General features: G+C 43.5%; 1 protein-coding gene across 3 annotated transcripts in view; it reads left to right on the top strand.

Annotated features, from left to right (window-relative positions):
* WDPCP (WD repeat containing planar cell polarity effector) overlaps window positions 1-23,398 on the top strand; it is a 444,357-nt gene that overhangs the window by 294,296 nt on the left and 126,663 nt on the right. For all 3 annotated transcript variants that reach the window (XM_066267228.1, XM_066267229.1, XM_066267227.1), the window contains exon 13: window positions 18,479-18,542. In XM_066267228.1, coding sequence (XP_066123325.1) covers window positions 18,479-18,542 — 64 coding nt within the window. The remainder of the gene's footprint in view (window positions 1-18,478; window positions 18,543-23,398) is intronic.

Genomic DNA, 23,398 nt, shown 5'->3' with positions numbered 1-23,398 from the left:
CCTTAAACTGTGGATTAGAGGACTGGTCATTGCTCCCCAGTGTATGGTTCCTCATGGCTGCCCTTTTGGGGACCGTTGGCTTGCTGTTTTTACAGCCCTGCAAGAGGCCACCCGAGGAGAGCTCCAGAATGAGCTGCAAACCGAGCACCAGCAACAGCTTGAACTGGAGCGAGCACTAGAAAAGGAGGCCGACCAGGTTCGAGGGCTGCTGAGCACCAACAGCGCCTGGAGCTGGAGCAATCTACAGGTTCATGAGTTGCAGTTTGCCCTGGAAGTTGAACATTGGCAGGGCAATTGTTAGAGAAAGAACTGCAGGTTCAGCTTCAGGCAGAGAGCCAGCAGCCACAGGAGCTAAAGATGGAACTGTGCCAGAGGAGTGGCTCTGAGTTGGTGGGAGCAATTGTTTCTAGCTCCTCTTCTGAGGGTGAGGAGGCTCAGGGTGAAGATGCTGTCCACACACTCAGAGCCCAGGCAGTGGTCATCCAGAAGGTAAAAACCCAGCAGCAAAGAGTACCTGCTGAGCCCCTGGTAGGCTTGCTGCGATTGTGGGACATAGAGGTGGACAGCATCATGCGGAGCAGAGATGGAGAGGTTGGCCACTGTTGCCACCTGCTCCTCCATGGGGCAGTGTCTTCAGAACTGCCATGATGGCAGGGATGATAGAGGAGGACTGAGACCCTATGTGAACCTAGTTGCCTGTAATGAACCTTTCTTTACCTTGGTGATTTGTACAGATAGCTGGGTTGTCTATCACGGATTTACTCTTGGACTGCAACTAGAGGGGTGCGCCGACTCCCTTGTTGAATGTACATGCTGCTTTTGGATAGTATGAGAGATCCTGTTTGGGGGGGCAGCTCTGGCAGAGGCCCTCCTGCACCGGGAAGTTTTTCATCCAGTTGGAGAGACACACCAACAACACTTTAAGGTTTCCATGGACATAGCCTGAGGCCCTCTGACCTACAATAGAGTAGGGGGCTAGAGATAGGCCTCCAGTTTGTGCCTTAGGCAGAGTGCTTAGGTAGACATTGTGAGGGGTGCCTTTGTAATTGTTGCATTTGTATAACTTGTGCTATTACTACAGTTTGTTTATGTAATGTCCTCACACAGGGATACCTGTGGTGTAGATTGTGAAGTGAGCAATCCTTTAAAGGGGTGGATTGTTGGGCAAACTAATGTGTTTCAAGTGTGAAATAAGTAAGTTAGTTTTGGTGCTTGTATTTTGCTTTGGGGCAGCGCCATGTGTATATAGTCTGTGGAAGGCTGCGTGTGCTTGCCCTCAGGGCAGCAGATTGCAAATTGCGGACTGCCTTCTTGCTTGGGAGGGGTGATTGTTTGCTATTATGTGCTAGAGAAAGGTGTTTTCCCCCCAGCCTGTTTTGCACAGAGTGCAGAGAGAGTGAGGAGAGATGGAGTGTTGCAGGCTGTGGGAGCCCTGAGATTTTGGCTGGGCCTGTTTGGCTAAGCCCTCTGAGGCTGGTGGGGTCCAGTAAATCAGGGAGAATCCAGAGAATAAGTATGGGCTTTGAGAGCCCTGAGTGAGAGAGAAATAGTCTTCCCTGCCTGTTTGCTTTTCTGCTCTTACAAGACTTTAATAAACAGAATGGTCCACCATTTTCTGGCTCCACTGTTCCTTTACCATCTGCTCAAATCCAATGAGAACCTGCATCTGCGTGACTACAGCTGTAGCCACTGGATCTACAATCAGGACTACACTTTATCTACTGAGCCACCCAGCCAGCGCTAGAGGTTGCAAGTTTTTGTTGTTGTTGTTGTTGTTGTTGTTGTTTTTCTTTTTCTGAAGCTGGAAACGGGGAGAGACAGTCAGACAGACTCCCGCATGCGCCAGATTGGGATCCACCCGGCACGCCCACCAGGGGCAACGCTCTGCCCACCAGGGGGCAATGCTCTGCCCCTCCGGGGCGTCACTTTGCCACGACCAGAGCCACTCTAGCACCTGGGGCAGAGGCCAAGGAGCCATCCCCAGCGCCCGGGCCATCCTTGCTCCAGTGGAGCCTCGGCTGCGGGAGGGGAAGAGAGAGACAGAGAGGAAGGAGGGGGTGGGGGGTGGGGAAGCAAATGGGCACTTCTCCTATGTGCCCCGGCCGGGAATCGAACCCGGGTCCCCCACACGCCAGGCCGACGCTCTACCGCTGAGCCAAACGGCCAGGGCTAGAGGGTGCAAGTTTTGAAGCCAGATTGCAGGTTCCAAGTCCTGCTATACAAGTGCATAGCTATGGAACCATGGGCAAGCATAAGGTTACAAGATTTATTTAGCAAATAAAAATAGAGGATGTCCAGTTAAATTTGAATTTCAGATAATAAAGAACTATCTAGTATAAATATATCCCAAAAGTTGCATGGGATATGGTTATACTAATGAATTATTTAATATTTATGTGAAATTAAAATTTAACAGGGTATTCTATATTTTACTTGGCAATTTTTACTTATGAACCTCTCTGTGCTTGAGATTTCTCATTGATCAAATGGCGACTATAATAGTACCAACTAGATAAGATTGATTTGAGCATTATATGAGTTGATACATATAAAGTACTTAGAATAGTAACTAATACAGAGAAGATCCCAATAAATGATTCTTGCTATTACTGTTAGTCTGGATGTTGTTGATGGAGTCATAATATTTACCGAAGATATTATTTCTGAGAACTGCTGCTACCTATGATGATTAACTAGTAGCAGGCTGACCTATTACCACAGACAACTATTAAATTGGAAAAAATATTCTTAGAGACTAAGTGATTAACAGTGAAGGACACGGATCCCAAAGAGTAAAAAACAAATGAGGTCAATTTTATGATCTCCACTTTCCCGATGGGAGACACTTTCTACACCAGAGAGCACTGAGGGGGAATCCAAGCAGAATATGTTAGTTTGTTGAGTCAGTCAGAGTTTAGGGAAGTTGAGAAAGCTGGACTTTGTGAGTTTGTACGCTGTAAAGGCTGGTGCTGTGCAGAGAAAGCTCCAGAAATCTGCATAAAGGTCATCTGAGTCTTCAGCTGAATGCTAAACTGTGAGACCCCATGAGGCTGAGCAAAAGACAAGCCTATGTTTCCCATGAATGGACCTCCCTAAGAATCCCTCTGCATCATTCATTGGCTGGAAACAACCTGAGGGGATGGTAGCCTCAGTGTAGATACAAAGGCCAATTTAGCTGGGGCGGTTGCTCATTTTGTTCCCTGAAGTCATAGAGACCTGAGAGATGTATTCTCATAAGTACAGTGGTACCTTAAGATACGAGTTTAATTCGTTCTGTAACTGAGCTCATAAGTCAGTCAACTCGTATATCAAACAAATTTCTCCCATTTAAAATAACTGAAATAGATTTCATCTGTTCCAGTCCTGTGAAACATCCCCAAACCATCCTAAATTATGAAAAAAGATGTTTTTAATTAAGAAACACACATGTATACTTTACCAATGCATAACAAAATATATGAAATAAAAGAAAAAGGTGTTATTTAGTACTATATTCTTACCTTGGAGACAGACGAGTGCGGCTAACGGAGGTGAATGGCAGAGGAGGAGGGAGGGAGGAAGGGATGCAGGCACTGTAGACACGTAAACTAAAACTGCACTTTCTTAACACTAAATGTAAACTAAAACTGCATTTTATTTACTTTAAACAAAACTAAAACTGCACTTTCTTTACTTAAAATGAAACCACAAAAACTTAATTGTAAAAAAAAATGCACTTTCTTAACTTTAAACTTAATCTAAGCTTAACATTACGTATTTTTCATTTAATCATCACCTGTTTTTGCCTTTTTGGCTGCACTTTCAGCACTTTCATTTGCAGGACTTTTGAATAAAAATCTATCAAAAGAGGTTTGCTTTTGCCTGCCTTTTAAAATGTTACAGAAATGTGACAAACAAGTGTCATTAAAAAATGCTGAAGCACGACCAGTTGAAACTTTTTTTGGGTGTTTCTTTTCAATGAAACTTGAAAGATTCTCTCACATTGCCAGCATGTCTTTAATTTCACTTATAGAAATCACTTCCTCCAACTCTACCTCCTCCTCACTACTAATCTCTTGCAGAAGCTCCATATGTTGCATCATCTGTAGCTCCTTCAACTCCTCAGTTGAGAGTTCCTCCGCATGTTCCTCAACGAGCTCTTTTACGTCACCCTCATTTACCTCCAGACCCATCGACTTTCCAAGGGACACATTCTCTTCCAACACTTCTACCTCGGTATCAGTCTCTACTGAGTCCTCTAACACAGTGGACTAGATTTGGCACAGTGGGTAGTTCATAATCGGGGTCTACACTGTCAATATCCTCAAGGACTTCTATCCAGATGTAACCATCCTAGATGTCAGGATCCCAGGTCTTCTTAAGCAGGTTCTTGACTTTAGCAAAGCAGATCTACATCCAAACATCTCTTGAGCTTTGTGACTTACATCTCACACCTGTCAATTGTGTTTGCTCTTCAATGCAGAATATAAGGACCTATGGAAGCTACAAAAGTGGTTCTCTTGCTGTCACACTCCCCATTAAAGTAAATGCTCTTTACTCCCCGTTAGTAAAGAGCATTCAGTCTCTCAAAATGCTTTCTCAGGGTATAAATACAACTTAGTAGTAATCCACCCATTTCACTGTCTACTTAGTAAGCCTTGCCCATCTACAGCCACCGTCATCCTCAACTCCCTGCATAGCACAGAGCAGTTCTGAAGAAAGTTTGACAAGGCTATCAGTGTTACAGCAGAATGGAATGCAGAAAGCCAAGTGACAGAGAGGTGGGGAACTGGTTTAGTATGCTGGCAGGCTCAGAGAAGTCGATTCTCTGATGTCTGATCCCTGTCAGGCAGGGCCTTTGGGGTTTTAAGGTCACATGGTTGGGCGGGGTTACAAGGTATGTGGAATGCGGAAGAAGGTGTACAGAAGCTAAAAAGGCAGAATTAGTAAAAGCAGAACAAAGAAGAAGTAACAGCCATATCAAGGTGAAGCATTTTGCTTTGTCATCGTGGAGTCATAGCCATATCATTCCCCCTTTTGATGCCCTCTAATGAAGCCTGGGGAGCATCACTGTACATGTCTGAAGGGCATGAAGGCATGGGGGCGCTTAGTGGCAGGGTGAGGCTTACTAGAATGTTTGAGTAGGACTTTGTAAGGAGTTGTTTTAACCGAAAATTTCCAAAACAGTTTATAGTAACAACACATAATGCTGGTGGCCGAGGCCAGGCAGATTCACACTGGATTCTGGCAGATGGTAGAGAAACTGTGGAGCCAGGAAGTGTTGGGCCATACTCATTTATTGGAGGCTCATAGGGACAGGTGAGCAAATAAAACAACAAAAGGGAAAGAGCTAATAAACAAAGGAAAATCTACTATTCGCAGTAAGGGCAAGGGAGCAAGGAAAACCGCACCTCACAGTGGCAGGAGAGCAATCTGGAAGAATCACCACCCAGGGGAAGCACCCATAGCCTTATATAGGCCATGTGCACATGCCTCTGCCCCGTGCTCACACACTAATCAAATAAAGTGCTTGCAGCTGGTAAACCCGCGAGCAAGCCTAACACAACTGCCCCACAGTATCCTACTATTAGTATGTATGTGACTATTAATAACAGTCTCTCTAGTCTACTCCAATCCTCTGGAGTGCCTGCAGCTAGTCCTGTGCCCAAAAGTACAGTGTATCTGTAAAGTCATGGTGCACTTTTGACTGGTCACAGGAAAGCAACAAAAGGTGATAGAAATGTGAAATCTGCACCAAATAAAAGGAAAACCCTCCCAGTTTCTGTAGGATGATGTGGCAGCATGTGCACATGCGCAGATGATGACGTAACACCGTGTATACAGCAGAGCAGCCCACAGCCATGTCAGTCGAGATGTGGACGGTACAGAGGAAAGTTCAGTGTGTTCTTTGGCTCGCTAAATTTGAATCCGTGACCAAAGTGCAACATGAATATTGGTGCAATTATAATGAAGCACCACCACATAGGAATAACATTACTCTGGGATAAGCAGTTGAAGGAAACAGGCAGTTTGGTGGAGAAACCCTGTTCTGGTAGGCCATCAGTCAGTGATGAGTCTGTAGAGGCTATACGGGATAGCTACCTAAGGAGCCCTAAAAAATCTGTGCGTGAGCCCACATTGAACTGCACTGAATAGATATGAAACTGGGAGAGTTTTCCTTTTATTTGGTGCAGATTTCACATTTCTATCGTCTTGCTTTCCTGTGACCGGTCAAAAGTGCACCATGACTTTACGGACACACTGTAGAGTCAGGATCCCGACAATGATCAGGAATGGCAGCTGGCAGGTGATTACAGTCCTGGTTACTCCTTGGGCTCCATAGTCCTTCACAGCATCACCTGTAACGGTTTTGTGGGGTCACTCTGGACAGTCCAGGTCTCCGTTGGGTCATCGGTGCTGGCTCTCTTGACTCAGGTGTAGTGAATCCACAGTGCTATGCCTGCCATTTTAACGGCAGTCAGAGTAGACAAAACAACTATATGTGGACCTGTCCAAACAGGCTGGAGTAGTCCCTTTTTCCAATCCTTAACCCATACTAAGTCCCCAGGTCGGTAGGGGTGGGTCCAGTTTCCTAGTGGAATTGGGGTCCTTTCTAAAACATTTCATGCTACCTCATGGAATGTTTTTGTAGCATCTGGAGTTGGGTTGAGAGGCCTAATTCTCCTGTTGGGGGTTTCCTTTTAGCTTATTAATGATGGGTGGGGGCCTCCCATATAAAATCTCTAAGGGAGAGTATCCTTTGGGTCCCAGAGTGCATCACACCCACAGCAAGGCAAGGGGTAGCATGTCTACCCTTAGGAGGCCTGTCTCCTGGCAGAACTTGGCTAGTCTTTAAGGTTTGATTCATGTGTTCAACTTCCCCTAAGCTCTGAGGTGGGTATGCAGCATGTAGCTTCCAGATGACTTTTAATACTTTTTCTGTTGCCTGAACAATGTTTGACACGAAGGCAGGCCCTCCTTGCCCCTTGGTCTGCAAAACAGTTTCCCAAGCTTATTGGGTCAGTTCTGTTTTTATATTCTTTGCAGTGTATGACTGCTACTGTTTGGGTTTCCAGACTACTTCCAGTAGTTGAAGAATTTCTTCTTTGTTTTTGATTTCTTTACCCCTGGCCGTGAGTAGTCCTCTTCCTTTATAAATTGCAACATGCACATGTAGGGTTGCGAAGGCATATTTGGAGTCAGTGAAGATGTTGACCTTCCTCTCTGAATATCATAGTGCTTGGATTAGTGCCCATAGTTCTGCTCTTTGAGCGGACCACCCCTGTGGTAATGCTTCTGCCTCAATGACCCGGTCCTGGGTGGTCACTGCATATTCAGCTTTCTGTTCCCTGTTTTGGATGAACTTACTCTCATCTGAGAACAGTTCTAGTTCAGGTTCAGTGAGAGGGGTGTCATATCAGGTTGGCCTGAGTAGACCTCATCCATGGTTTCCTCACAGTCATGATCTGGCGGCCCGGCCTCGGTGGGGAGGACCGTGGCTGGGTTCAGTGTGCATACTGTTTCTAGTGTCACCACAGGTTTTCACACAGTAGCCCCTGATAGTGGGCCATTCTGGCACTGGTGAGCCATCAGTACACCTGGCTGATCATCACATGTGGAACTTTTACATGAATGTTCTGGCCTAAGGTGAGCTTGTCAACCTCTCTGACTAGTGTTACCATGGTGGCTAGTACTCAGAGGCACGGGGTCACCTGGCGGCCACTGGGTTGAGCTGTCTAGACAGACAGGCCAATGGTCTCTACCATGGCCTGGAAGTCTGGATGAGGACCCCTAGTGCTACATGGTCTTTCTTGCAGATGAACGGATTGAATTCACAATTTACATTTGGCAGTCCTAGCTCCGGGGCACTGGCTGCAGTCTCTATTTCCTGGTATGCCATCTCCTGTGCCCCAGTCCAGGGGGTTCTCTTCTGGCCCATCGAGTGTTTCATATAGGGGTTCTGCTTTTCCTGAGAAACTGGGTGTCTAGATGCGGCAGAACCCCACTGCTCCGAGAAACTCACAGAGTTTCCTTTTGTTGTCGGGTTTAAGGATTGAGCAGATGGTTTGCTTTCTCTTAGACCCTAGAGAATGATGTTCTTTGGTGATGATGAACCCGAGATATTGGACCCGGGGTCGGCACATCTGGGCCTTTTTCCATGGTACCTTGTACCCTATGTCGGTCAGCAACTGTAGTAGGATTTTTTGCTTTTCCAGCAATCTTTTCAGGAATCGCTGACCAGAGGGAAATCATCTGCATATTGTAGGAGGACACAGTTGACCTCTTCCCCCAGGAAGGCTGTAAGGTTGGTGGCCAAAGCCGCACCAAATAAGGTGGGCAAGTTTTTGAATCCCTGAGACAGACATGTCCAAGTTAGCTGGGTTTTTCTGCCATGTGAGGTTCCTCCTATTTGAAAGCGAACAGTGACTGTTCGCTCCCAAGAGCCAACCATAAGCACAAAAAGGCATCTTTAAGATCTTGGCAGGGGAACCAGCTGGCTCCAGGAGGAATTACTCATGAGAGTGTTTGTAACTACTGGGTGCAAAGTAATGACCACGTTGTTGACTGCTGCAGATCCTGGACTGGCCGACATCTGCCCCCATTAGGCTTCTTTACTGGTAATAGTGGCATATTCCAGGGGGACTGGCATTCAGCTAAGACCCCGGTCTCCTTGAGTTTCTTTATGTGTTCTTGGATTCTGAGCTGAGCCTACCTGGGCACCAGATTGTCTTTGTCTTACTGGGATGGCCCCAGGTTTCAGGTCCACTACCACAGGAGCATGGTTTTGGCCATCCTGGGAGAAGTGTCCTCTGCCCAGACCAGTGGGAATTCTTCTAAGAGTTCAGGAGGGTTTTGCTCATTTATCTCCTGGGCTTGGAGCCTCCCTGGGGACTGTTGCAGACAGTACCAGAGTTTCTTCTTGTGTTCTTAAAGTTAAGCTGGCAGGCTTTCCAGGAGTGAAGGTTATTTGGGCTCCTAGCTTAGTCAGTAGGTCCCGTCCTAGGAGGAGGAGAGAACATGCAGGTAGATACAGGAATTCATAAACAACTTGATGTCCCTCGAGTTGACATGTTTGGGACTTGCAGAAGGGCGAGCAGTTTAAGTGCCCATGGCTCCAATTATGGTGGCTTCCCTCTTGGTAAAGGGTGCAACTGGCATGGTGACTACCTAGTGTTCTGCTCCTGTATCCACGTTAAAAGTCATTGGTTGGGGCCCTGGCCAGTTGGCTCAGTGGTAGAGCGTCGGCCTGGCGTGCGGGGGACCCGGGTTCGATTCCCGGCCAGGGCACATAGGAGAAGCGCCCATTTGCTTCTCCACCCCCCCTTCCTCTCTGTCTCTCTCTTCCCCTCCCGCAGCCAAGGCTCCATTGGAGCAAAGATGGCCCGGGCTCTGGGGATGGCTCCTTGGCCTCTGCCCCAGGTGCCAGAGTGGCTCTGGTCGCGGTAGAGCGACACCTGGAGGGGCAGAGCATCGCCCCCTGGTGGGCAAAGCGTCGCCCCTGGTGGGCATGCAGGAGTCTGTCTGACTGTCTCTCCCTGTTTCCAGCTTCAGAAAAATACAAAAAAAAAAAAAAAAAAGTCATTGGTTGGCCCCTACTGTTATGCTGACTGTGGGCTCCTAGGGGCCTAATTTCATGGAGCCTGGTCTTACCTAATCAGAATCAACCCCAGCCAGCCTGATTAGGTCCTGGACTGCTAGTTCTGGCTGATACATTCCTTTGTTCCTTTTCTTTCTTCTTTTTTTTTTTTTTTTCTTTTTTTTTTTTGTGACAGGGACAGACAGACAGGAAGGGAGAGGTATGAGAACATCAGTTCTTCTCTGTGGTACCTTAGTTGTTCGTTGATTGCTTTCTCATATGTGCCTTGACCAGGGGCCTCCAGCAGAGCGAGTGACCCGTTGCTCAAGCCAGCAACCTTGGGTTCAAGTCAGCAACCTTGGGTTCAAGTCAGCAACCTTGGGCTTCAAGCCAGTGATTATGGCGTCATGTCTATGATCCCATGCTTAAGTCAGCAACCCTGCGTTCAAGATGTTTAGCCTATGCTCAAATGGCAATGTCAGGATTTTGAACTAGGTCCTCCGTATCCCAGTCCAGTGCTCTATCCACTGCACCACTGCCTGGTCAGGCAATCCTTTCCTGTTCTTGATTGTGCAGTTTTGGCGGCAGGGCCAGAGCTTGCCCTCCATTTGGGACATTCATTTTTCCAGAGTCCTGTTTCCTTGCAGTAAGCACATTGGTCATGTCTGAGGGGTAGGCCTCCTGTTGTTCTGCCCTTCCTGGGAGGTCCCCGCTTTTTAACCCGGTCAGGGTTCCAGAGGGCTGCAGCCAGATGGGAGACTTTTTGTTTCATTCTCTTATCAGCTTCTTTCCAAACTTCCTGGTGCTGGTTAACTTAGACCTTATTGGCGACCTCTAACAACTGGGTGGCATTCATTCCAGCAAAGCCTTCTAATTTCTGGAGCTTGTAGTAGATGTTGGGATATGATTGGGATACGAAGGCGGTGTTGACCATTCATTGATTTTTGGTTGCCTCTGGGTGGAACAGGGTGTAGACTTGTAACACTTCGCAGAGCCATTTGTAGTAGTCAACAGGAGGCTCGTCAGGTTTTTGAGTCATGAAGGTGGCTTTGGACATACTGGTGGCTTTACTAACCCCTGCCTGGACTCTGTGGAGAAGCACCTTGTGGTACAGATGTAGGGAATTCCTCTCTCCCTCAGTGTTGAAGTCCCAATCTGGTGTGGCATCTGGGGTTGCCGCCTTCATCCATGCCTCCACATCCAGGGTTCCTACCGGAGCTTGATCTTGTAGCCATTTCCGGGTTTCGGTCCGGATCAGTCTGGATTCGCCTTCGCTCTTCCCGAATCGGTCGGGATTCGCCGCTTCTTGTTGAACAGGGTGAGAAGCGGCAGGCAGTCATCCCAAGTAGACTGGTGATTTTAGAAGATGGACTCTAGGCGGTCTGCAAGAGCCTGGGCTTCTCAGAATAGGAGAGCATGAGGTATTTCCAATTCAAAGGGTCCATAGTGGTGACGGGTTGATAATATAAGATTGGCTGTCCCGGCTGGACGCTGCCATCTGTATTTAGTTGCTGGGATCCTCAGGTCTCCCGGGGAGGCATCTGGCAGGCAGATGTTTGTTGGGCCGATCACAGGCATCTCCCAATGGGTTCCAGGTCTGGCTGGTCAGGCTCAGGCTCCAGCTTGTAGGGCAGGAAAACTGATGGTGGTGGACCCACAGGCAAGGTAGCTGGTGCCAGCGGGGCAGTTGGGACATAAGGTGGAGGTGTGGGGTCCTCTTCTGGGTCTCCTTGATTAATGAGCTTCTTTCGCCTGGGTCCCCTTGGGGACTGAGTTTGGGCTGCAACGATTCTTCTCTCTCCCTTTTTATTAACGCAGAATCAAACCCTCAGGGGCAGAGTCTGTGCTATTTATAACCAAGAATCTATGTAAGGGAGCTGATCTGGCTGACCAGGGTTGCCTGTCGCGACCCAGTACACTGCCTGAACTGTTGGCAAATCTAAGGTTCCTTTCAATGGCTACCCAATCTGAAGGGTGGGCCACTCTAGTTCGCAAAGGGTGTGCAGCTTTCCAGGGGTGAATTTCATACCATAGTCATGAGAGAATCCGTTTTTAAAATTCCTAAGCATGCAGTCCAAGATGGTGGATTTTGACTGACTGGACCCCATTTCTACCTCTGTTTTCCCTGTATCCGGTGCTGCAAGACAAACAAAGGTGGGGTGCCCCTTCAGGACACTCACATGCCCTCCTAGCTGTGTCCCTCACAAGAACTTAGGTGTGTCTTGGCTTATCAGATGCACTTGCTAAGTCCCGAGCCTGGTCGCCTCTATTGAGAAGCGAGTCACCCTTATGCCTTATGATGCCGCTACAGAACTGCATGTTAGGGCCCACTCGGACTCCGTAGCTTGCACCTTGGAGCCACAGATAGGTTCTTACGCTCACACATGCACTCAGAAGTTAGAACATTTCCCCCCTTTCTCAGGGAATCCTTATCTGGTGTCTCAATCCTGAGACCATGGGAAGTGATCAAGCTCCCCTTCTGTCCGGAGACAAACCTGACTCAGGAACTGGTCCCTAGACCTTACCTCATCCAGATAGGCATCCCGAAAAGGTTAGTTTGTCTCTCTGTTGACTCCAGTTGGGTCCAGTTACTATCCAGGCATGGGGGGGGGGGGTGCTCCAGAAAGGAGGTCCCATGCAAAATGTTGGGTGGTGCTACCTTGTTCACACAGAGGGTCCCCTCCGTTCTATGGTACTTATCGCCAGGCCAGTGACACAAGGGGCCAGTACAGTTGGCTTCTTGGTCAGGGAACCAGATGTTATGGCAGAATGGAACACAGAAAGCCAATGACACTCAGAGAGGTAGAGAACTGGTTTATTATCCGGTCGGCTCAGAGGAGTTGATTCTCCAAGTCTGAACCCTGCCTGGCAGGGTCTTTGGGGTTTTACGGTCACGCAGTTGGGCAGGGTTACAAGGTATGCGAAATGTGGAAGCTGGTTTACTGAAGCTAAAAAGGCAGAATCAGTAAAAGCAGAACAAAGAAGCAGTAACAGCCATATTGGTTTGTCATCATGGAGTCATAGCCATATCATCAGGAGTCCTCAAACCAGTGTTGCCCATCTGAAGAACCCCATGTAACCCAGGAACGAGACTGTCAAAGTATCTCTTAATGCCCTCAGTCATTTCCTAGGGGCAGCTTGTAGAAAGTGTGGCTTTAACATGAAAACACAACGAACAATACATTTCAAAATGCAGCAGCTGGGGCTGTCAGTCAGTCATGCTCCCTGCAGTAGGAGATCTGCGAGAGAGATTTTCATGAATACCACACTGGGGTCTATAAATAGAAGTGGAAGAGACGTCATGAAAACAGCAGAGTAGGTAGCTCCAAGAATTAGTACTTCCACTGAAGCAATCATTAAGCAGACAAAATTAGGTTTTTTAAAACTGTAGAATATAATTTTTAAAGTGTACAACAATCAGAGAACTGTTTAATAAAGACAGAGGCTGCTAAATTTTGGTCAGAGAGCATTGTTGCGTTTTGTTTACCTGCCTACCACCCCCCATCCCCCAGTATGGCAGGTTCATGGGGACAGTGTTTAGCATTCCTGGTGTTAGCTATTGGTGTCAGAGGACTGCAACAGACCTTGTTTTCAAGAACTGTGGTTTTGCATTTTGACCAGCCTTGTGGTTTTCAGAGGGACCAGTGCAGAAGCTTGGCTTTTGTTTTGCCTCCCTCAGACTGCAATAGCATCTCTGGCAAGTGCATTTGTATGTGTCAAAATCATTTAAAGACATAAAATATGAATAACCATCTCAGGCCAGAGATGGAGAATGAGGAAAGCACCAGACAGACCAAAAGACTTGGGAAGGAGAAGATATTTAAGGGACTAGGGTACTTGAAGGGCTGGCTACTTCATATACCAGGAAATCAGGGGTACAACAGAGTAGGACTAATACTTAAAAAATACCTGAGAGAATCCCAGGCTTAAACCAGAGGACTTCTGGGCTCTACACAAGCAAGAAGGGAAGGCTAAGATAGACTTGTAGGTAGGTAGCAGGGAAGGAGTGCCCTAGCTCCGAGTCAGTCTTAAAGATTGGGAGAATTATTTGTTGCTTCAGGATTTAAAAATGATATCCGGCTGATTGCTGAGATAATGAAACAGAGATGTTGGTGATTGTACATAGCAGGTGAATAAAGGGAATATGACTAAACAAATGCCCTTAACAGCAAAACCTACAGGGTGCGTGGCATGGGGGAGAATCTGATCGCTGGAGTTGAGTTACCACGTTATTTCTAGTTTCCAAAAAAAATATAAAAGGCACCCAAAGAAAGAGGAAAAGTATGGCCCACTTAAGGGTAAAAAAGTAAATTGACAGCATCGCTGGGGAAGCCCAGACATTGGGCTTACTAGACAAGACTTGAAATCAACTGTCTTACATGGAAACAACCAAAAAGCCCTTCAATAGAAGACTGGATAAAGAAGATGTGGCACATATACACTATGGAATACTACTCAGCCATAAGAAATGATGACATCAGATCATTTACAGCAAAATGGTGGGATCTTGATAACATTATAAGGAGTGAAATAAGCAAATCAGAAAAAAACAAGAACTACATGATTCCATACATTGGTGGAACATAAAAATGAGACTAAGAGACATGGACAAGAGTGTGGTGGTTACCAAGGGTGGGGGGGGAGGGAGGACATGGGAGGGAGGGAGGGAGAGAGTTAGGGGGAGGGGGAGGGGCACAGAGAACTAGATAGAGGGTGACGGAGGACAATCTGACTTTGGGCGAGGGGTTTGCAACATAATTTGATGACAAAATAACCTAGACATGTTTTCTTTGAATATATGTACCCTGATTTATTAATGTCATCCCATTACCATTAATAAAAATTTATTAAAAAAAAAAAAAAAAAAGAAATCAACTGTCTTAAATAAGCTCAAAGAGGTAAAGAAAACCAAAGACAATGAATTAAAGGAAACCAGAAGAATGATATGTTATTAAAATTATTAAATGATGTCTTATTTATTTATCAATAAAGAGATAGAAATTATAAAAAATAACCAAACAGATAATATGAAGCCCTGGCCAAATAGCTCAGTTGGTTAGACAGAGTATAGTCCCAGATTGTAGAGGTCGCTGTTCCATCCCCGGCCAGGGCACGTATAGGCACAGGCCGGTGTTCCTGTCTCTCTCTCTCTCTCTCTCTCCCTTCCTCTCTTCCTTCCTCTCCTGCTAAAATCAATAAATTAAAAAAAAATTTAATTTGGAGCTGGAAAGTATAACAGCTGAAATGAGAGGCTTAACAGCAGATTTGAGCAGGCAGAAGAATCAGTAAATGTTAAATAGAACAATTTAAATTATCAAGTTGGAGAAGCAGAAAGGAAAAAGGAATGGAAAAATACAACAACCTGAGAGACCTGTGGGATGCTATCAAGCCAAGTGCATTATGGGAGTCTTAAAAAAGAAAATGTTTACTAAAAGCATGAATCTACACATCTAAGAAATTCAATTAGAATCAACTCTAAGAGATCCACATCAAAACACATAACAGTCATCAAATTGTCACCGGAGAAAGCCCAGGTCCAAGGGGGCTTTTCCTTCCTCAATTCTTGTCACACCCTGAGAAGGAATTCAGATGAGAGACAGGATGCAGCATTCAAGTAAAGCAAGCAGTTTATTAAGCAAAGTTATACACTTGGCACAAGGCACAAGCTGGCAACTCAGCCAACCTGAGCACTCCACCTTCTGTGGTCTTAGGAGTTATATACTCTTAGTTTCAAGGCTTTGTTTCCCTTTTCTCAAGTCTAACATCTAGGGGTTTAAGGCTCTCTTCCTTGATATTGGGACTAACATACAGTGTTTCAAGGCCACGTGGACATCTGGTGATTTTGTTTTGGCAGACCTTAACACTGCTAACTCCCTCCTTCAGTGGATGAGATTAACCCCCTTATCATCCCCTCCCCCTTTCCTGCCCTGGTAACTGTCTATCCTACCTAAAAATATACTGTTCACAAAAATTAAGGGATATATCAAAATGAATATGAAGTGATAAAATATCCCCTAATTTTTATATATATATAACACATGGAAATTGTGGAGTGTTTCAGGTTCCGGACCTACCGGCTCATGTTATGAGAATAAGTCTAGGCCTGACCTGTGGTGGCACAGTGGATAAAGCGTCGACCTGGAAATGCTGAGGTCGCCGGTTTGAAACCCTGGGCTTGCCTGGTCAAGGCACATATGGGAGTTGATGCTTCCAGCTCCTCCCCCCTTCTCTCTCTCTGTCTATCTCTCCTCTCTCTCCCTCTCTGTCTCTCTCTCTTCCTCTCTCTCTCTCTCCTCTCTAAAAATGAATAAAAAAAAGAATAAGTCTTGTTTGTTTGAATTTTAATTATTTTAGCTCTTCCACTAATAAGATTTATAATATCTTAGTTAATATTCCACATTACTAATGTTTTTATGAAATCCGATATTTTGTACCACCACATTTCATAAAATGAAACAGAACAGAGAATAACTTGATAATTTTTTTTTTTTTTTCATTTTTCTGAAGCTGGAAACAGGGAGAGACAGTCAGACTCCCGCATGTGCCCGACCAGGATCCACCCGGCACGCCCACCAGGGGCGAAGCTCTGCCCACCAGGGGGCGATGCTCTGCCCATCCTGGGCGTCGCCATATTGCCACCAGAGCCACTCTAGCACCTGAGGCAGAGGCCACAGAGCCATCCCCAGCGCCCGGGCCATCTTTGCTCCAATGGAGCCTTGGCTGCGGGAGGGGAAGAGAGAGACAGAGAGGAAAGTGCGGTGGAGGGGTGAAGCAAATGGGCGCTTCTCCTGTGTGCCCTGGCCGGGAATCGAACCCGGGTCCTCCACACACTAGGCCGACGCTCTACCGCTGAGCCAACCAGCCAGGGCAATAACTTGATAATTAATTGCTTGTTTCTAGAGTCAGAAAAGCTGACAATTATACCTATGTAAATCTCAGCTTTCAGACAAAATAAAGAGGACCTTTCCTTCCAAAATCATGTGCAGAGTTGACCCTTACATATCATGGTTTTGAACCACAGGATCCACTTATATGCAGGGTTTTTTTGTTTGTTTTCAGTAAATACAGTGGGTCCTCTACAGGTTTCACATCCTTAGATTTAACTAACTGCTGATTGAAAACAATATTTTCTGTCCATAGTTGGGAATCTGCAGATGTGGAAGGCTGACTGTATGTATTAACCATTTTATATAAAAGACATGAATATCCATGGACTTTGGTATCTGTGGTGGGTCCTGGAAGCAATCCTCCCATGACTATCAAGGGCCAACTGTAGTTAAATTTGGGGAAAGTTAAGTTATTGGTGGATTTTTGACTCTTTGGGGAATTGGTGTCCTTAACCACCAGTTCAATAGTCATGTACATGAAATATTTTTCTCTTAAGATCTTAAACTTTCTATAAATGTTACTAATTTAAGCTGCAGTTTATTCTCATTTATCTTAGCTTAAAATTAAATTTACACAAAGAAAATGCTCAAAATTATACTTTAGGGAAAGAGAATGATTGAAAAAGAGTGGAAAAGTATTATTTAAAAAGCATTTAGAAACCACTTATATTGTCATTTTACAACAGCCTAGGATGTATTTTTCAAAAACTGACAAATGAGATTTTTATAATAATGCAACATTTGACTTTTCAACTTTTAACTAACACAAGAGTATAATTAAAATGTCAGTTACTCTTATCCTGCTATATTTTCCAAATCCTCAGTTTTCTCTTACAAAACACAATAAAGCATAAAGTTATGAAAAATATGTTCCTAAGCCAGTGGTTCTCAAAGTATGTGCCAGGGCGCACTGGTGTGCCCTAGAAGATTTCCAGGTGCGCCCTATGATATTCCAGAGAAATATGTACCTGTTGGGGACCAAAAAACTAACAGGGTTTTTGGAGTTTAGATTTTTGGGGGACAGAGGTGTGGGGAGTTGGCTGTAAACTGACAGTCTGCCCAACCCCCCCAGCTCACTTGCCTGATTAGATTGCAAAAGGTTGTTAAGCTGTGGTGCTGGATTGTTTACACTACCACCCCCCCCCACCCCCCCCACCCCCCGTTCCCCAGAAAGACTGGAGGCAAGTTTCTTCTATCCTTTGTTTGATGTAAAGTTAAGATGATATGTATGGTGACGGTTTTCTGCACTCAACACAATTAAGAGTAAAAAGAGGAATTCTTCAATGTATTGACGAGGAAATGAGAGTTTGCCTTTCAAATATATGCCCAAACATTGAAGAAATTGCTAGGACACATCAGGCTCGTGTTTCTTATAAACACAGGAATGAAAAAACTTAACACATTCGTGCTGACACCTGCCGAATTTACTAAATCTTACTAAGAATGTATCTATCTATCTATATATATATATATAAAGATTACTTTTTTGTCATTTTTAAAATTTTTAACCCCACTTTTTTATGAATTCTAAAAAGCATAACTCAAAAAATGTAACATAAAAACGTTTTTTAATATCAGAATAAATTTAATTTTGTCATATTTATTTCACTTAATTACCATAAAAGCACTCTTGGAGTTTATATTTTTTTCTTTAATATTTGACTTAATTATTATAACATATCACTCAGAAATTTGTATATAGTGTGCCTACAATTATTTGTAGGATTTTAAATGCGCCCCAACTTCAAAAAGTTTGAGAACCACTGTCCTAAGCTCTCTTTTCCCTTACTCAGCAGCACCCACTCTGCATTATGCTTATCCTTCAAAGTGGCGCTGAGGGACTTCCAGAGGCCCTGTGCCTCGGCAATTCCTAAGTACAACATTTCACGTGCAAAAGATCCCAGTGTCAAAGGCTCCACTGTTTGAAAGTATCTTTGCCATCAGAACAAAAACAATAACACATACATACATTAAACAAATGGCTCTCTCCTTTTATATAGTTTTGTTCACAACTAATAACATTTCTTCCTTACAGATACCAGAGATTTGAAAAGGCATTTCTGTTAGCTGTTGACATTGGTGCTCGTGACCTGTTTATGGTGAGTCATTCCCAGAGATGATTTTGTGCCTTCAGTTCTAAGGCTGACTAAGTTGTCAGCTTTTGTGACCATTAAAAAGGATTAGTGTCATTTGTGCCTTAGACACATGGTGGGAAAGCATTATTCCATCTTGGATTACAGCTTTGCTTTCGTGGAACTGGTCAATAGCCATCTAGTCTCTTTTGACTTGTTGACATTTTCCTTGCCAGGGTCCAAAGGATTTTTTATGTTTTCTAAGAATTCATAATTCTTGAACTTTTCTCCTCATGTACCTTGATGTGAGGGGATCACCTTTCTATTTAATAAGCTTAAATGTCCTTCTAATCCATTCTCTGAAGATGTATGGCTACAGAAGCCAAGACATGTGGCAAAACATGCCCCATACATCTTGAATGTGCTCAGTCCCTTGTATCTTAGTGCAAAGTAACAAATCATGAATGTTTTCACTTGTATTTTTATAGTAATTATAGTGTAGGGTGGCGCAAAGAGGTTATAAATTCACATACACTTCAGTCTTCCATTTATTAGCTACAAAGAGTAAAACCAACCAGTTTCTTATAGATCCTTGTGCTCTGTATCAGGTTCTTATTGTGTGAGATCTTTCACCACAATGTCACAGTGAGAGCAGATGAACAAAAAAAGGTGGGTTCCTTTCCTGGTCTCCCAGTGTTTGCTGCTCCACAGGGATTTCATTGTTGTCAAAGAAAGCTTCTTGAAAACAACAAAAACTTGAAGGTCTTTTACCTGAATCTTATGCACAATGAAGACATTTTATAGACATTAAGCCTTTTGTCTTCAGACTGAGTTTGTTATTTGAAATCTAACTTTGCATCATTCAATTAAATTGTGCTTTCATTGATCCTGAAAAGAATCTAACTACTGCAAAAGTATGAACCTTCTGTTGTTTGTCATCTGTATTTTGTTATGCCAAATTGAGTAGGCATATTAGTATATTGAGGGAGGGTTTTATATTTTCATCAAAACCTATACTGTCATCACAGTGTCAGAAATTTAATTACAACAATTTTTAGATTTTCTGACTTTTTCTCTTTATTTCCACCTTCTCACCTCTGCCACTACTCACCCCAGAGTAGAGTTTCTCTGCATCTTTATTTTTAATTTTGTTTACAGTCCCAATCTTTTTCTAGCCAAGATAAGAACTGAAGAAATTGAATATTTAAATGTATAATATCTGGCAAACATTCTCAATTTATTATATTGTTTTTTAATTTCTGCTTTGAAGATTAATACATAATCATCAAAGCCATCATCTAAACCTTTTTAAAAATTTGTGTTTCACCATTTAGTCTCAGTTTAGCCAGTAACAATATAAAGAAAGTCTTGATGTTTGTTTAAATCTACAGTCCAAAAAGCCTTTCTACTTATAGGCTAACCATAACCCTAACCCATAAGGATTTTTATGTGTAAAAGATAGGAACCTAAAATAAGGGAAGGAGAGAGATATGTTTACTTTCCTTTTTATTTGTAAAGGTGAACAATCATTGTCAGAAAGCTGCATACTTACTCTTCATATGTAACTGCTTATTTATAGTCCTAGGTATATCTGAAGGAAGCATGAAGAGCCTTAAGACAGTATTATGGTCTCAAATAAAGTTCCGTTTAAGCTCATGAATCTTCTATATACATCTGAGGCTCCATGTTGAAATTGTCTAAAAAACTTACCACATTTTCTAACAGCTGCAAGAATTTCTGGAGGTAAGCCTCTGGTGCTGTAGCTGAAGCTATTGTGGTCTGCAGGAAGTCCCTGGGGTGGTCATGGGGGCAGGGGTTCCAGAGTCCCAGTGCTGGAAGTTAGAGCTGGAGCAGACTGCAGGGAGACCTATTTCTTTGTGGTCTTTCTCTTGTTTGTTGTATGCATAAAAGCTGTGCAGTCAACATTTAGTTGTTCTTCAAGGGGAACTGCTCTGTCTGTAGGTATAAATTCGATGTTTCTGGGAGGAAGTGCATTCAGGGTCTTCCAGTGCCACCATCTTAAACTGTAAGCCTCTTATAATTTTTTTCTCTTGACATAAGCTTTTTCTCTTGATATTTTGTTGGTCTTTCATTTATTGTTGTTGTTCGAGATCACTTGGTCTTATTTTTTAGATTTTTTTAAAAATGAATTTATTTTTAAGTATATTTGGCATACAATATTATGTTTTAGTTTCAGGTGTACAATATAGTTATTCGACATTTTTATACCTTACAATGTGATCACCCCACTAATTCTAGCAATCATTTGTCACCATGCAAACTTATTACAATATTGTTGGCTATATTTTCCTTCACCTTTTTCAGTCATCTCCCTATCCCCCTCCCCTATGGCAACCATCCATCTGGTCTGTTTCTATGAGTCTGTTTTTGTTTTGTTCTTTTTTTTTTTTTTTTTTTTTTTTTTTTTTTTTTTTTTTTTTTTTTTTCATTTTTCTGAAGCTGGAAACGGGGAGAGACAGTCAGACAGACTCCCGCATGCGCCCGACCGGGATCCACCCGGCACGCCCACCAGGGGGCGATGCTCTGCCCATCCTGGGCGTCGCCATTTTGCGACCAGAGCCACTCTAGCGCCTGAGGCAGAGGCCACAGAGCCATCCCCAGCGCCCGGGCCATCTTTGCTCCACTGGAGCCTTGGCTGCGGGAGGGGAAGAGAGAGACAGAGAGGAAAGCGCGGCGGAGGGGTGGAGAAGCAAATGGGCGCTTCTCCTGTGTGCCCTGGCCGGGAATCGAACCCGGGTCCTCCGCACGCTAGGCCGACGCTCTACCGCTGAGCCAACCGGCCAGGGCCTTGTTCATTTTTTTAATTGAATGTTGGACATAGCATTTTAAAAATGGGACAGTTTGAGGCTATATATGATATTATTTTATTTCCAGAAAGAGTTTACTTTTGATTCTGGTTAGATAATTGGGCAAGGGTTAAACAACAGCATTCTAAGGTTGAGTTTATTTGAACCCGAGTTTCAGTTCTGAGAGTTTATTTTCACTTGATACTTATATTGAGAGTGGAACCCCTGGGGAATCCCAGTTGAAAGGCCTGGCTCCTCCACAGGCCCTGAAGTATACTACGGACCCTCGACCCAACAGCTATACCTAAAACTCGGTGCAGTTTCTCAACTTTTCAAACACAACTTTCTGCTAAATTTCTCAATCTCGTGGCCACCAATTACAAAATGGCAAGTGCTTTGAAAAGCAAAAGCAGCCCCGAATGTCAAGTTTACTTCTCTGGGCTTTGCTTCTGTCTAGGATCTTGGTCCTTCAAATATACACTGTAGTTCTTTATTATTTTTAAATAGAATTTAAAAAATTATTTCATCCAACTGTGCTAGTTGCTCTCATAAAGAGTATTGGTCTGATATGTTCTTACTTGGATAACTTGAATCAGATGTGCTGCAGTTTATTTTTGGAAGGTGAGTGAAGTGTTAAACTTGACACTAACTGCTTTTCAGTTCTGGATAACTCACTGCAGGGTGGCATTTATTATGTTTGAACTATTAATCACTAAGACTTAAATGTCACAAATTCTACTTTTAAGCGTGACATGTCATCAATTTTATGCCCAAGATGGATCAAATGGCATTTTATTAAATGTTGTGTGTGATAGGTAATAGGGTTTATCACTTGAATATATTAAAAACACTAAAGAGAAAGACCTGATTTTTTTATATTTTAACTAATTTTTAGGAAAATAAAAAACTTTTATATTGAAGAATGGTTTTAATCTTGTAAGAGTAATAATATACAATTCTTTCCCTTTAATAAGAGTAGAAGATATTGGTGTTTATAACTACTTAATTTAAAGTTGTCTTGTACAAGGACATGCCAAGTGCTTTGCAATTACCAGCAATAAAATCATTTTCTATCACAAAATTAAAGGAGTTAACTTTTCTTGATCACTTGCAAAGTGCCAGGCATTATGCTCAAGTCTTTATTTGTTACCTTATTTAATTTTCTTAATATATTTATATCTTAACTGATATAATTATTATACCTGTTTTATAGTTGATAAAACTGATTATTGGGGAAACTGAACAGATTTTACTTGTCACTTTTTCTCCTACTTAGGGCTACATTTTCTTACTTCTTCTCATGTTTACTATATCTTTATTGGAAGCTGAATTTTGTGAATTTTGTCTTATTGAGTGCTGGATTTTGTTGTATTCCTTTAAATAGTGTACAGATGGGAATATTTCTGCACTCATCTTTAGACATAGAAATCCCTTCCAAGTTGGTTCCTGAGACCTATTGGGATGACTCCAGTAGTATGATGGCTTTCTTCCCTTCTCTGTTATAGCTATTCAACTCTGCCATAGTAGTTTGAAAGCAGACACAGGCTATATGTAAACAAATGAATATGGCTGCATTTTAATAAAACTTTATTTACAGTAATTGTTGCAGAGTGGGTCTGGTTCACAGGCTGTATGTAATTTGCTGACCTGTTATACAACATTTATAGAAAATGGTTGAATATTTCTAAAAATATTATTTCTACTAGAATAATTATGAAAACATTTTAAGATTTCTTTGCAATTCCTTTGCTCTCAGAGATATCCCACAAGGGGTAAAACATGTCTATATTATAAATAGACATTTTTTGTGTGTATGTGACAGAGACACACAGAGAGAGAGAGACAAGAAGAGAGAGAGATAAGAAGCATTAATTCTTCATTGCGGCACCTTCGTTGTTCATTGATTGCTTTCCCATATGTGCCTTTTTGGGGGGCTAGAGCAGAGTGAGTGACCCCTTGCTCAAGCCAGCAACCTCTGGACTCAAGCCAGCAACCATGGGGTCATGTCTATGATCCCACACTCAAGTCAGCAACCCCATGCTCAAGCTGATGAGCCTGTGCTCAAGCTGGTGACCT

This window comes from Saccopteryx bilineata, chromosome 3, assembly GCF_036850765.1.
Source record: "Saccopteryx bilineata isolate mSacBil1 chromosome 3, mSacBil1_pri_phased_curated, whole genome shotgun sequence".
Lineage (NCBI taxonomy): Eukaryota > Metazoa > Chordata > Mammalia > Chiroptera > Emballonuridae > Saccopteryx > Saccopteryx bilineata.
The sequence above is the reverse complement of the archived record's forward strand: the minus strand, read 5'-3'. Positions and strand labels throughout refer to the sequence as shown.